The 16597-nt window shown below is 40.4% G+C and overlaps 1 protein-coding gene across 2 annotated transcripts in view; it reads right to left on the reverse strand.

Annotated features, from left to right (window-relative positions):
* The window catches only part of prkd1 (protein kinase D1), a 329105-nt gene that overhangs the window by 11516 nt on the left and 300992 nt on the right, over positions 1-16597 (reverse strand). For both annotated transcript variants that reach the window (XM_043698044.1, XM_043698045.1), the window contains exons 9-11: positions 13285-13362; positions 11333-11612; positions 6155-6207 (exon numbers count right to left, since the gene is read on the reverse strand). In XM_043698044.1, coding sequence (XP_043553979.1) covers positions 6155-6207; positions 11333-11612; positions 13285-13362 — 411 coding nt within the window. The remainder of the gene's footprint in view (positions 1-6154; positions 6208-11332; positions 11613-13284; positions 13363-16597) is intronic.

Consider the following 16597-nt stretch of genomic DNA (forward strand, 5'->3'; position numbering starts at 1 on the left):
TACAGGTCAGGTGAATTGGCCATGCTAAATTGCCCGTAGTGTTAGGTAAGGGGTACATGTAGGGGTATGGGTGGGTTGCGCTTCGGCGGGGCGGTGTGGACTTGTTGGGCCGAAGGGCCTGTTTCCACACTGTAAGTAATCTAATCTAATCTAAAAATTTCAAATAACTCCCCAACCACCTCAAGAGTTATTTACAGTCCTTTACAATACAAAGAAGGGAGGGCTAGCTGCATCTGCAAATTCACCTTTGTCCCACAGATTGGTAATGGCAAAACTGAGCACTAACATGAATATTCAAAACAGAGTGAGTGCTAAAATGCAACATTGTTTCTTGTACAATAATGACAATATCTCTTAACTCCCCTGTAATCAGCAAGGCCTGCCAACTACGAGATGTGTCACAGCTTAGCTCTGTGACTAAGCTCGCCTCAATAATTAACGACGTTGCACACATGAATAAAGTGAAATCAGTGTAATGTGAAATGGTTACAAGTGAAAGCTTAATCCAGAAAATACCCACGCCAACATGAGGTTCTCAGTAGGTCTTGTGTTAGTAGCAATGGAGCTGAGCAGGAAAAGGCCATGATGAACAGTCAGAAGGCTCTTTTATAGGCAAAGTGTCAGGATTCAGGTAAAACTCTGCCCTAGGTTTGCCCAGCTGCAGTATAATGTTCAATTCTGGGTTCCACACCACAGGGAGGAGGTGAGACTCTTGAGAAGATACATAAGAGATTTACTATTAAGGTTCCAGGAATGAGGGATGATATTCACAGGGATGGATTAGAGAAGTCCTTCCAGGACAGAATGCTGAGAGCACAGTGGAGGGAGGTATTTAAAATCATGAAGAACTTAGAAGAAGTAAATAAAGAGACACTGATTCTAATGGGTGGAAAATTAAGATGTGGGTAACAAATTTAAGGGGATTGGCAAAGGAATGAGAAATAATATAAGGAAAATCTTTTTATGCAAGTGCTTGGGGATTTGCAAGTTGTTGGATATGAGTACAATAGGAGCTTTCAAAAGAGAAATGAATAAATACTTGAAACATAAAATAATCAGTGATCTGTGGAAAGATTGGGTAAGAGAATAAGCTAAATTGCTCTTTGGAAAAGTTTGTGTAGACACAATGGTCTGAAGGAGCTCCTATGTGCTGTTCTATTCTGATGTTTTTTTAACTTAAACAGGCATTGCTTAAATGAAAATATAAATGGAAACATTTTACAAAGGTTGAAACTATATAACATATAACCTAAGGTGTTATAAAAGGTGCTTTTCAATTTTAAAATCACAAGTCATAATGTTTCATGAATAGATATTATTTTCAGTGCTCCCTTTAAAATATATTTCATACCACTTTGCATTTTTAGTTTGAAGTCAACTAAATAAAGCTAATTCATTTTGAAGCATTGCAGTTTAGTTGCATTTTTTTACTCTCAGGATATCAGCTGAAAATGTAATAGATGGGTGTGAAGCAGTCAGTTGTTTAATGTGTTAAAATCACCAACGCAACTCATTGAAGACAACGTCACTCATCTGTCTTAAAATCATCCTCACCCATCAAATATAAATAGGAATGTGACATTTGGCTACTATGTACGCTTATAGTGCCCCAATCACATTCCTCAGTATAAAAAGCACCTTTTTCAAGTTAAGAGTATTTTTGATGAAATGACGAGAGGAAAACGTAGTGTGATTTAGCGTGATTCATTTCCCAGAATGATGATGTTTTTTACAGAGATGGTAATGCCAACGATAAATCCACCACCTATTTTAAATTTGCTGTCACTTTTACATTAGTTTTAAACAAATGGCAGATGGATCATTTGTTCAGCCACAGCACAGGGCATGTCATTGCTGAAACTGCCTGCCCCCACACAGGCCCTGATACTGGGAGGTGGGGGCCAGGATTGACTGAGTGGGCGAGGAGAAGGGTAAACATGGAGTGGATTATTTTGAGTAGGTTACAAGGAACCGGAACAGAAAATATCCCACAGCTTGACCACAAGACTGCCTTGTTTCACCTGATGGGATAGACACTTGGCACCAACCATCCCATGCCATTCAAAAAATATCCATGGAGGCGGGCGAATGACAGGCACAGTGCAGCTACCTTTGTTATTATTCACTCATGTGCATTGCTGACTGGTCAGCATTTATTGCCCATCCCAACTCGCCCTTGATAAGGTGATGGTGAGCTGTCTTTTTGAACCGATGTCCACCTGCTGTGGGTTGACCTGCCACATCTAGTTGCAAATGTGGGGGGATAATTAAACAACTCACTGGAGAAGAAATATCCCCATCCTCACTAATGAATGAGACCAACTCATCAGTGCAAACAAAAAGCCTGAAGCATTCGCAGCTATATAAATACAGTGGCTTCAAAACCTGGTCAGAGGCTAGGAATACTGTGCAGAGTAACTCACCTCCTGACTCCCTAAATCCTGTCCACCATCTACAAAACACAAAGGAGGAAACTCCAGGATTCTGACCCAGTAACAGTGAAGGCATGACGATATATTCCCAAGTCAGGAGGGTGACTGACTTGGAGGGGAACTTGACGGTGGTGATGCTCCCATGTATTAGATTAGATTACTTTAGATTACATTAGATTACTTTACAGTGTGGAAACAGGCTCTTCGGCCCAACAAGTCCACACCGACCCGTCGAAGCGCAACCCACCCATTCCCCTACATTTACCCCTTACCTAACACTACGGACAATTTAGCATGGCCAATTCACCTTACCTGCACATCTTTGGACTGTGGGAGGAAACCGGAGCACCTGGAGGAAACCCACGCAGACACGGGGAGAATGTGCAAACTCCACACAGTCAGGCGCCTGAGGCCCTTGACTTCTAGATGAAATGTTTGTGGGTTTGGAAGGAGCTGTCTAAGGGTCTTTGGTAAATTTCTGCAATGCTGCTCCTGAATGTCAGTGGTGGAGGGAGTGGATGCTTGTGGATATAGTGCCAATCAAGAGGGCTGCTTTGTTCTGGATGGTATCTTGCTTCTTGAATGTTGTTGGAGCTGCAGCCATTCAGTCAAGTAGAGAGTACTTCATCACACTCCTGACTTATGCATTGTAGATAGTGGACAGGATGTAGGGAGTCAGGAGGTGAGTTACTCGGCACAGTATTCCTAGCCTCTGACTAGCTCTTGTAGCTATTTTATTTATATATCTGCAAATACTTCAGGCTTTGTGTTTGCACTGATGAGTTGGTCTTTTCCATTAGTGAGGATGGGGATCTTAGTGGAGCCTCCTCCTCCAGTGAGTTGTTTACTTGTCTCTCACCATTCACATTTGGATGTGGCAGGACTTCAGAATGCCACATGTAATTAGTTCTGTCAGGTAGATTCACCAGGCTGACACACCAATTTTGAATATGCCTGGTACTGCTCCCTCTTGCACTCTTCATTAAACCAGGCCATGAAGTTACAAACTGTGCTGGAGTACAATTCTGCTGTTGATGCCCTGCAGTGCCTCATGGATGCCCAGTCTTGAGTTGCTAGATCTGTTTGAAGTCTGTCCCATTTAGCATGGTGTTAGGGCAATGCAGCATGGTGGAGGGAAGTGGTTAGTGCTGCCTCACAGCTCCAGGTATCCTGGTTCAATTACAGCCTGTGTGAAATTTGCATGTCCTCCCCGTATGTGCATGTATTTCCTCCGGGTGCTCCAGTTTTCTTTCCATAGTCCAAAGATGTGCAGGTTTGGTGGATTAACTATGGGAAATTGAGGGTTACAGGGATAGAGAGGGTAGGGAGGTGGGTCCGGGTGGGTGTTCTTCATTGGGTCGGTGCAGTCTTGATGTGGTGAAAGCCCTCTATCTGCACTATAGGGAATCCACGATTCTATGAGGGTGTACTCAATGTGAATGTGAGACTTTGACTCTAGAAGGCTGTGCAATGGTCACTGTTACTGATTCTATCAGGGACAGATGGTAAGGCTGAGGTCAAGTATTTTCTTCCACGTGTTGGTTCCCTCACCCAATTTGTCAGCTATGCCTTTTAGGACCCAACCAGGTTCATCAGTGATACTGCTACTGAGCCACTCTTGGTAGTGGGCACTGGAATTTCATACCCAGAGTACTTTTTGTGCTCTTGCTACCCTCAATGTTTCCTCCAGGTCTTGTTCAACATGGAGGAGTACTGATTCATCAGTGAAAGATGGTAGTTCTATGGTAATCAGCAGGAGGTTTCCTTGCCCATGTTTAACTTGGAGCCATGATGTGAAGGTGCCGGTGTTGGACTGGGGTGGACAAAGTTAAAACTCACACAACACCAGGTATAGTCCAACAGGTTTATTTGGAAGTACTAGCTTTCGGAGCACTGCTCCTTCATCAGGTAGCGAGCGGAGTAGGATCATAGGACACATAACTTATCGCAAAAGATCACAGTCACATACATTGAACAAACCTAGATTAATGTTAAATCTTTCATCTTTTAGAATGGGTTACAGGTTTTGATATGATCTTTCGTGATAAATTCTGTGTCCTATGATCCTACTCCACTAGCTACCTGATGAAGGTGCGTCGCTCCGAAAGCTAATGTGCCTCCAAATAAACCTGTTGGACTATAACCTGGTGTTGGTGATTTTTAACTTGAAGCCATGACACTTCATGGGTTCCAGTATCAATGTTGAGGACTCCCAGGGCAACTCTTTCCTGATTGTGTCCTCCTGTGCTGCCACCTGTGCTGGGTCTGTCCTGCCATTGGGACAGGACATATCCAGAGATGGTGATAACGATGTCTGGGACATTGTCTGTAAGTTACGATTCCGTGAGTATGACTATCAGGCTGTTGCTTGACTAGTCTGTGAGACAACGCTCCCAATTTTAGCACGAGTCCCCAGATGTTCAAGAGAAGGACTTTGCAGGGTTGACAGGGCTATTTCTGCTGTTGCCTTTTTGATGCCTAGGTCAAGACTAGGTGGTCCATCTGATTCCATTTCTTTGTAGTGACTGATACAACTGAATGGCTTGCTAGGCTATTTCACAGGGCAGTTAAGAATCAACCACATTGCTGTGGGTCTGGAATCACATGTAGGCCATACCAAGTGAGGTCCTTCCCTGAAGGATATTCATGAACCAGTTGAGTGTTTTTTTCCCAAAAGTCAGCAGCGGTTTCATCAGTTGATTGTTAATTCCAGATTTTCTTTTACTGAATTCAAATTACACTATCTACTATAGCAGGAGTTGAACTCACACCCCCAGGACATTAGCTGAGTCTCTGGATTGATAGTCTAGTGATAATACCAGTAGGCCATTGCCTCTCCAAACAGCCTGCTGACATCCAATTTTAGGAACCTTCTGCATGCGAGCTGACATAAATTTCTAGCCTTTCCCTTTGGCATTTTACACAAAAATAATAGTTTTCCACTGAAATTTTTAAAAATATATGTTTGATGTTTACCTTTCGGCTCTGCTCCGCACGCAATTACCCTGTCAAACAACCAGTAGCATTCTGCTTTGGGTAGTTTGCTGCCACAATCTAGCACCTGTCTAGTTCTCAATGGAAGTGGCACTAGTCCAACGAAACAAGTTCGGTTATTGCACGATAGCAGTTAATACATTTTACGCTAGCTTGCTCAGCATAATTGCTCGGCATAAGGACTCTTAGGAACTGCACAAAATACATGTGCTCCTATCTGGTAGCATGCAGAACTCAACTGCCCCAACCAAAGAGATTGTCTTCAAACAATGTCAGATTGTGCGAAGTTCAATGTAATATGGACATTAACCTCTTCAGAATCATTACTTTTGCAAAACAATCCATTGGAATTCATTTGTGATGAAATTATGACTAGAGTGTGCTACATTAAAAATCGAGCTTAGATTAAGAGATCATTTATATGTGAGCTATAGTGTCCCAAGGAAGTCATGTTGGGATTACCAGGATTATTGATTATGAAGGGTTAAGAGTCATTTGCTGCTACAATGGAGCTAACTTTATTTATAGTATCTTGCAAGAGGTCATTGAATGGTCCTCCCAGACTGACTGTTTTTTTAACTAGACTGGGCAAACAGAATGGGCAGCACGGAGGAAAAGTAACACTCTCTGAAGTGTGATAATGTAATGGCACAATTGTCCTCAGGAATGGTTTATCATTGCACTTTGTGAATAACTGTGTTCCTTTAATTTCGGCAAACACTACTCACCACATTCTCCTGGATCTGGCAGTTTGACACTGAAATGCTGATGGATACATCTCCTGATTTAAAAAAAAGAATAATACTGAATTTATGGCTGTGAAATATTTTAGAATGCTTACGCATCAGTTACACTAAATTCGTAAAAGGAGGAAATACTCAGCAAGTCAGAAGGCATCTGCAGAGAGGCAAATAGTGACTGTTTCACAGCAGCAGTGCTACTCTCTGCACAGGCGCTGCCTGACCAGCAAGAGTACTTTAATTTCAGATTTCTGAAATCTGCAATATTTTACTAATCTTATACTGGCATTCCTTGCTGCTTCAAATTATTTATTTTTCAAAGAACAAAGCAAATAATCTAACATAAGTGACAGCACAAAATTCTTGAGAACTATACTAATAGTTATACTTAATGCCAGTCAGCCAGCAAACAGTCAACATATTAGATAGCATACTTTTTGTTAAGATTTTCATATCATGTGTGTTGGGCAAATAAGTGGCTCCTTGTACAATAGGACCTCCCTGGGTATCTAGTCATTCATTTTACACTCACACAGCCACAGCCTTAGGGTGGCACGGTGACTCAGTGGTTAGCACTACAGCCTTACAGTGCCAGTGACCCAGGTTAGATCATAGCCTTGGGTGACTGTCTGTGTGAAGTTTGCGCATTCTCCCCATGTCTGTGTAGGTTTCCTCACACAATCCAAAGATGAGCAGGTTAGGTGAATTGGCCATCCTAAACTGCCCACATAGCGTTCAGAGATGTGTAGGTTAGTTGCATTAGTCAGGGGTAAATGTAGAGTAATAGGAGAATGGGTCTGGGTGGGTGTGTTGGGCCTAAGGGCCTGTTTCCACACTGTAGGCATTCAATGCTTCTGCAGGTATAGCTGTTCTACTATTCAATCACAAACTATCTCCTTTGTGAAGATCATGGTTAAATCTCTAACCTGCTCAATCCCAATATCTATTCAGAAGTTACATGACACCAGGCTATTGTCCAACAGATTTGTTAAAGTGATTTCACCTGACGAAGAAGCAGCGCTCCAAATGCTTGTAATTTCAAAGAAACCTGCTAGACTATAACCTGGTGTCGGGTGACTTCTGACTTTGTCCACCTCCATCCAACACTGGCACCTCCACATCATGGCTAAGATCTATTGGTCACAATTGAGGAGATCCATGTAGCTATAAGATTAAAGTAAAACAGGATTTTCATTACAGGTTCAAACGTAAGATTTGGTTAATCTTACGTTTGAAAGATTACGTAAAAAGGTTAATCTAATTCACCTTGCACCACCATCATAATCACAATGGTAATGCGTTCTGATTAAATCACGTCACGATGGCCACAATCATGGCCACAAAAAAGGTTTCTGTTGATCGCAGAATTGATGTCTATTTAAACATTTAGGGAATGAATACAGCTCAATGCTTTCTTTGGCTTTGTGGTGATGTCCTAGTTTCTAAGCCAATCAAAGGCCTACTTTAGGATTTGAGCCCATTATTTACATGGCACTTCCATACACGGTTGAGGGAGTACTGCACTGTTCAGTATGGTTTAGGGAATACTGAGGGAGCAATGAAGGAACATTGAGGTAGCAAGAGGCAGTACTGCACTGTTCAATGCAGTGCTGAGGCCAAACTGAGAGAGTACAGCACCGTTCAGTCTTGTGTTGAGACAGAACTGAGGGAGTGCAGCATTGTTGAGGGAGTACTGTACTATTAAGTTTGGTGTTGAGGGAACACTGAGGGAGAACTGAGGAAGTACTGAAGGAGAACTGAAGGAGTACTGAACTGTGCAATACTCACTCAGTATTTGCTTAGTGCTCCCTCAACACTGTACGGCTGAGGGAGAACTGAGAGAGGACTGATGAATCACCTAAGGGACTACTGCACTGTTCAGTACAATGTTAAGGGAGAACTGAAGGAGTATTGAACTGTTGAAACCATCTGGGTCAAATGTGATACTGGACAAGAGTCCTATAAACTTTTCTGTTTGACTTAAAAGATCACATGGCACTACTTAAAGAAGAACAGGAAGCAATCCAATGTTCTAGTCAACATTTACCTTTCACCATCACCGCTGTAAAACATTTATATCATTGCTTTCATGTACAAAAATTGACTGCTGCATTTGAGTATATTGCAACAGTGTTTCTAATTCAAAAGTACTTTAATGACTGTGAAGTGCTTTGTACATTTTATGAAAGTTGTTATATAATTGAAAGTCTTTTTTTCTCTTACTTCAATACAGAGGGCAAGGAATGTGTTGAAATGACAGTGTTTCACAATGTACATGCATGAGAAGTTCTGGATTGGTTTGAATCAGTTTTGGATTTTCATTGATTCAGACGTAGTGCCTTGCAGATCAAAATGTCAAAATGCAAACCGACTTTGAAGTGAAATGAGAGCCTGTCATCAAGATAGAAGCTCAGTCATAAGGATGTACTATCAGCTCCATTCTGATTCAGGCTAGATATTCACTGTTAGCTCGAGTGTTAATGTGAGATGAAATTGTCCAGTGTATGTGATTGGGAGGTGTGTATTTTTTAAGTCACTAAATTTTCACTTTCCCTTGCAGAACAAGCAGACCCATAATCTGAAGAAACGAGTAAAGATGGGCAAAGGGGTCCCTTTGCTGATCAACAATACTCTGGATTGTGGGAGAGCAGGATAATCGACCCAGAGTTAATGACTAGGTTGGAATGGCAAAGCATCAGAGTCAGAATCGATCAAACCTGGTGCTCAGGACCACAGGAGGGATGGTGCAATGCTCATAGATTCTGTGGAATCTTACTGTGTCGGGGAGATGAGATACACCACATGTGGGGAGAATAACACTAGTGACCCTTCATGAGAGCAGCTACACCCGTGCAAAGTGCAGAGGATTACAATCGAGGCCACAAACTAGTCAGCATAGCACCGTTATGTCTCAGTAATTGAGATATTTTCTTGAGATATTTTCTAAACAATCTATTCAAAGATGTGAGACAGGAGCAGGCAGTTGGGACTAGTTTACTTCTAGGATTATGCTGGGCATATGGACTGGCTGGATTGAAGAATCTGTTTCTGTGCAGTACAACTCTGTGCTATTACACACCTCTGGAGCCGGTGGAACATGAGGCTGGGCTTCCGGATTCTGAGGGAGGCTGTGACAGCCAAGGTCCCAAACTTTTGGAGGACTCTTAGGGAACAAATACATAATGAACACCACATTGATGGTAGATATTTGTTCACGATAGCTAATATCATCCCAAATGAGGCAACATCCTGGGAAACCATTTCTGTGCCCTCTCTGAAGATGCCTCACCCTTCTGGAAGTGTAGTGACCAAGAAATATGTGCAATATTCCTAACTAAAGTTCTAGCTGAAGTTCTATATGGCTGAAAAAGTTGAGTTCTTCCATTGTGAGTATGTGGCTGCTTCTATGGAGAGATTGGCAGGGGAAATAGATCAAACTATCACCCTTTGTACTGTATTCTACACACTGTCACTCCAGCCATACAGTATTGGCAAGGTCAGAGAGGGATAAGACCCCTTGAGTTCCCTCAAGATGTCCTTGCTTCCCAGCACGACAATAAGGTGCCACCATTCAGCCGGCAGCAACCACTTCCTTTCAGATGGGACTTTCAGCGGGATGTTACTTATGTCCCCCCTCCAAACACACACACACACATTAACAGCACAGAGCTGGAACAAGTGGAGAGTGTCAAGCTCCTGGGAGTGGTCATCCACAATAAGTTTTCTTGGACTCTTCATGTGGGCACACTGGTTATAAAGGCCCAACAACGTCTCTTCTTCCTCAAGCAGCTGAGGAATTTTGGCATGACGGCGAATACCCTTGCCAACTTTTATGGGTGCGCCATCAAGAGCATTTTGTCTGGACGTATCACTACCTGGTATGGCAACTGTACCATTCAAGATTGGAGACAGTTACACAGAGTGATGGACTCGGCCCGGACAATCACAAAGGCCAACCTCCCATCTAAAGAATCCATCTACCGGGCCCGCTGTCAAGGAACGGCCGCCATCATTCTCAAAGATCCATCCCACCCTGGCAATGTTTTTCTACAACCTCTACCATCGGGGAGAAGGTACAGAAGCCTGAACACACGCACTCGCTGGTTTCGAAACAGTTTCTACCCTACTACTGTTAGAATACTGAATAGACTCACAAATTCTTAACATTCTCCTGTACCTGTGTCTTTGTCTTTGCTGCTGTTTACCTATCTATGACTATTTAACTCTGTGATCTGCCTGTATTGCTAGCAAGACAAAGCTTTTCACTGTGCCTCGGTACACATGACAATAAATTCAATTCAATTCAATTCAGGTTATGCCCTGAGTATGCAGCCTCTCCTTATCCCCTCTGCCATGTCCCATTGTGTCTTGTAGCTGATGCTGAGGAGGATGCCCTATAATTGGTGCAGAACACCATCAGAGACCTGAAAACACCGGACCCCCAGAGGGCCTCCAGGCTGAAGTTATTGTAAACAAACTAGCATCAAATTCAGTAGCCTCCCTCTGCCTCAGCTGCTGAAGGTTAGTCCACACTCAGATGTATGGTGGGAAAAGAGAATTCAAGAATGTATGAAACTGACACAGGATTTCTTGACCAAATTAATATTATCATAGGAATATTGAGGAATATATTGTTTCCATTTTATTCATTTGCGCTTCATTATTGTTTTTAGACACTTGATTAGTCAGAACCTGACCTAACCCATAATAGGCACTCACTGTTAATTGCAGGAGAATGTCAGACACCTTTTCTATGTAGGAGACTATGGTATTTGTTTTCAGTCTATACAAATTCATGCTTATTTCCACTTTGATAGTCACCAGTCTATGGGTAAGATAATAATAAGTATTCATGTGAAACAAATGTATTGTAAATAGGAACCTGCCATGGACTGATGTGATGTCCAATCTGCTAGTTCCACACCATCGATTTAATTTTGCTGTCTGTATCTGCCATCATAATTTCAAAATTTCAGCTCCCACATATTCAACTTGCCCAGCCAACATGTTTCTGTTCTGGGACTCATCACTGAATTCTACCCTTTTTGTTTGCTTTTGTGAGTACATAGCAGGCAAGATTATTTTACTGTCAGCAGTAAGGCTTTTCTTTATTTGAGACTTAAAAGGTACTGAATTTGACAATTTCAAATTATAACTCTCACTTACTATGCAGACTGTGCACGGATCCTGAAGATGAACCTTTTGGAATGACTGGCATCAAGGCATGTTGGATGGCCAACTCCCACATCTGGGCAACATCTATCCCAGTGCCACCTGTCAACACACTGCTGTGTTTAGGTGAACTCAAATGATTGGTCAGGTTTTCACCAACAAAATACATCATACTTGCAGTGGTAATTTCAAAACAGTGAGGATTGGCTCCACAAGGTAATAAGTTAAAGTTTTTTCCGGGTTCCAGAGATAAAATTTCAGATAGTGGAATTTCCTGCAATTAAAACAGTTGTCTTTTATCTTGTGAATAAAAAGTCATCGTAAGCAATAGGGCAAATTAATTATATTGTTACATTTTGATCAAAGATTGGGCACAGAATCATGTACAACTGAATTAAATCATTGACTTATATCTTTCTAACAAATGTATTTTTTCAGCCTCCATTTTTGCCTCACTCCCTTTCTCTATTCCTTCCGATATTTGGATCCAATTCTATACACATAGGAAGTCCCTTTTCATCTGGCAAAGATTAAAAACAGGCTGTTCCATGGGAGATTACTGTAATTCATTCCAAATTTCTCCTCCCAATGTGCTTTTCACATTTTCCCAATCATTGTATGGTCAGCAATACCTTAAATCCTGACACAGTGAGCCCAGGAACATGAAGACCCAATTCATGGAGTACACTTATCATCCCCGCTGAGGTGATACATCCAGAACAGAACTAAATCAGATATCTTCATTATTGCTCTGACTGAGTGCCACAACTTTTAGCACAATGCACTCTCAGACATCAGGGATTGTCCATGAAGCAGCTTGATACAGGTTTGTAACACGAAATTATTTGTACATTTTTGAGACACTGCTTTTCAAAGATCTTCCTGGTGTATTTTTTTGTGCAGGAGGAAAATCTCGGAAGGTCACGTCTGTGTGAAAGCCTTTCTCAGATTTTCATCTCCACAGGTAAGATTCATTGCTTTCCTCTTTCCATTATTTTACTTGTAGGGATGTATCGAAAAGATGGAAGAGAATATACACATCACAACATATGTTTTGTGGCTGTAGAAACAGGTTAAAATCACTAAATACATTAGGAATGCGTTGGGTAGAATGAGAGAGCAGCTTTTGTGTTATCTTTTCCTGCTCAATTTAGTAAAACTTAAAGTTGTGTGCACCATTAGTTTTTATTACCATTGCAGTTTCAAACAGAGAATTCAGTTTAAAAGTTGTAATGTGTTAATCTTTAACTCCAGCAAATTGAAAGTTACCATCTGTTAACACAAAGTCTACAATGCCAGCTGTCAATCATCGGCAGCAATGTGCCATGATGACATAATTCCTCCACATGTCAAAGTGACATAGATTATGAGTCACAGCATGATCTCCTCGAGAATTGACAATCACTTTTACATGACTACGGCAAATCGGGGATGAGCATCTTTGTTTACAAAGACTGACATTTTAAACTTTGAATTAATTCTGTAAGATATTTTTTAAGGGGCACTATCCTTTTCCGAGTACTGTTTCTTTTCCATATAACTAGTAGAGGCAACACTGCTTTAAGATGTTTCATACTATTTACTGTTAAAGTTGTAGTTTTTCTTAATACTATCTTCTTTAAAAAAAATCACAGAATTCCCAATTTGCTCATGACCCGAGTCTTATGTTATTCCCTGTATTGTAAACCTACAATTGAAAGCATTCATTTCAATTTTCTAGTTAAGTATTCAATGCAGAAAAGTTTATTCTATTTAAAGTTATCTGTAATTATTTTGAAATGAAATCCATTTAAAGCCACCCAAAATGCTTCCAATAATGATATAAACTAAAAGGGTTAAAGCAAGAGTTCAACCGGAACTTTTCACTGACATTTAGCTTGCATCATTTTGGATTATTTATTCAGTGTCAATGTTTAACTGAGAAAATCAAGTTAGAAATGCTTTACCTTGTAATACTTGCTTCCTGTATCATTCTGAAATAGGGTGATGCATTTACTATCTAGTCTCCAATAGTGTCTTTTTCGCTACAGGATAAAAACACATTCCAATGTTAGAAAATTCTTAAAAGAACAGTGAATAGCACATTTAAATGGTAGCATCATTGATGTACTAGTATTAGGCAATAAAAGCCTTCTGTGCTGAATAAATGTCAGTGTCACAGGCAGAGCTGTTTATACAGTCGTGCGGAGGTTTTATGTTAAGTGCCCAAAAAGGTTTTATCGATATTATAGTATATCTCGGGAGACAGGATAATGCTGGAAGACTGATGCAAATTGGACAACACCATACTGAAGAGTCATATAATAATAAAAAATAAATCAGATTGTGTCTTTCTTTCCCCTTTGCAAAGTTTCTTTGCTTACAGTTTCCAAGCTCCAGTGTTTGTTTTATTCTTAGTGCACTTATAAAACCTTTCCTTCCCTGTATATTTAGCCCCACTAGTGCCATCTCTAACTCTATTTGTAACATTTATCCCGAAGACTAATTATTGAGCAAGTTTATTGACAAAGGGGTTCAGGCTATAAATTAGGATATTGATGTAGTGTTTATTTGACAAAACAATGTTCTGTTCACTAAATATGTTTTCAGGAGTTTATTAGCTTCTGTTGAATAAGTGGAACTATCTCAGTAATTTTTTTGTATAAAATTATTTCCTTTTTCTTGTTTGGACATTTTCCATAACATTGTTTAAAAAGTGTTCCTCCTAATTATCAGTGCAATTCAATAATATTACATCAACCATTAAATCAGACTGTTTTGGTCACTACACATACAGTATAAACACTGCAGAAAACAGTTGGGAGAAAGAGTGCACATTAAGAAAGAAGATAACACACCAGCTCACTATGCCATCTTCTCGAACTGAATTAAATAGATTGTTCGTATCTATCTTTCAACTGTAATCACTTGCTGTATTAATGACATGCAGTTTCTGATCAGCTTTGTAGCAATTGATTCAACGCTATGCACAGAGTGTAAGGGCAATGCGAAGCAGCGCATGTCATCTACACAGATTATAATCTATAGGCTTATTAGCTCCTATCCTTTCTAAAGTAGGAACAGATCAGCAATAAATAATATTTCAATATGGGTTAATCATTTCTAGAATGGCTATGTCAATATAACAGAGCTGAGGAAATGATGTTAAAAATCACACAACACCAGGTTATAGTCCAACAGGTTTAATTGGAAGCACACTAGCTTTCGGAGCGACGCTCCTTCATCAGGTGATATAACCTGGTGTTGTGTGATTTTTAACTTTGTACACCCCAGTCCAACACCGGCATCTCCAAATCATGAGGAAATGATGGCATGGTGGCATAATGATTAACACTACTGCCTCACAGTAGGTACAGTGGGGTGGATTCCAACCTTGGGTGACTATCTATGTGGAGTTTCCATGTTCTCCCAATGTTACCCTTTGGAGGGATGGTGCAGATTTGATAGACTGAATGGCTTCTTTTTGCACTATAGAGATTCTATGACTAAGTTGCAACACAAAGCAAAAGTAAGAAAATTGTTCAGGCTGTAACAATATTTCTGTGACATTGAAAAGTAATATAACTAATGGAGAACAGTATCACCTCTTCTCCAGAGGCTGCTGAGAAACTGTTTTAAATCTAAGGAAAAGTGACAAAGATGAATCCTGGTGGCTGATTGTTCACTTGTACGTAAACAGAGTATAATTAAAATAGACACAGCTTTGGTATCACCCTTTGTGACTGGGCTTTCTATTGATCGTAGGTTCATACCCAAATGTCTTGAAGGATAATAGGTGGTAATGGTAACTGTGCATTTCATTCTACAGAATTGGGATGTGAGAGGTTTTTCTGTGAAATCGATATAATTTTTCTCTATTAGCAGATGTCAACTTGTTAAAAAATGGCAACTTGCATTTGGGGTGAAAATACTCAGTGCACTGTCAGTGGCAATCTAGTTTAGTAGCATTGATAAAACAGACTTGATCCCACTGAAAGGCTGCATTTAACTATTTTCTGAAGAGGTATCTGTTTTACTTTTTGCTCACTGTTTCATTCTTTATGATTGTTAACTTATTTTGTTATTTTCTTACTGAGCAACAATGCGTCACAATAATAGTGGATGCATTTCAAGATGTAACTTAGAATAAATCATGTTACATGTTTTGATCAGAGCTATGGACCAGTTGCAGCTAGAGGTGGTTCAGTTATATTTCATTCTGTCCTTTCCAGTACAAAATATTTCTGTGCCCTGAGTTGTATTTGGGAGCTGATAATGGAGTGACAAAACATTTCAATAACCAACAGTCTTTGGCATCAGTGAATTAATTTTAAGGATTGGTAAGAAAATAAAGTAATATTTGAGAAGATGTATTAGAGTTAAAGTCCAGACCATTAGTATCAGTAAGAAGCAGAGAACATTTTGCAGCAATGCTAAAACCATTATCAAAGCATACCTTTAGAATGTACACATGGGCTAAATTTTATTTCAGGAGGGGGGTTGAGGGGTGAGTAGTGCTCATTCTCTGACAGAAAACTTACTTGCAGTTTTGTTGTGTGTTTGGTGTCAACTCTACTTAATATCCCAAAGTAATGTTGCTGAAAGCCGTAGAAATCTTAATGACAACATTCCATTTACAACTTAGCCTATACATACTTTCTGTCAGCATAAGGTTCAAGCTACTGCTCTCTTTTCTTTAGCATATGATTCTGATATCATCATCATATCGAAATATATAATATTAACCCATTCCCGCAAGTCTTTATCCCTGAGCTATTGGGAGAGGCTGAATAGACGGGGGCTGTTTTCACTGGAGTGTTGGAGGGTGAGGGGTGACATAATAGAGGTTTATAAAGTCATGAAGGGCATGGATAGGATAAATAGACAAAGGTCATTTACCTGGTTTGGAGGAGTCCAGAGCTAGAGGGCATAGGTTTAAGGTGAGGGGAAAGATTTAAAAGGGACCTAAGGGACAACCTTTTCACGTAGAGGGTGGTGCGTTATGGAATGAGCTGCCAGAGGAGTGATTGAGGCTGGTACTATTACAATATTTAAAAATCATCTGGATAGATATATGACTAGGAAGGGTTTAGAGGGATACAGACCAAGTGTTGACAAATGGGACTTGGTTAGGTTAGGACATCTGGTCAGCATGGAGGAGTTGGACTGAAGGGTCTGTTTTTTTGCTATACATCTCTATGGTTCCTTTACGCTGCATTACAAATGCCTCTCCCAGAATCTCAGACTTCATACAGTTAGTCACTGTGGTGCTTTGACCAA

Source organism: Chiloscyllium plagiosum, chromosome 10 (genome assembly GCF_004010195.1).
Source record: "Chiloscyllium plagiosum isolate BGI_BamShark_2017 chromosome 10, ASM401019v2, whole genome shotgun sequence".
Taxonomy (NCBI): Eukaryota; Metazoa; Chordata; class Chondrichthyes; order Orectolobiformes; family Hemiscylliidae; genus Chiloscyllium; species Chiloscyllium plagiosum.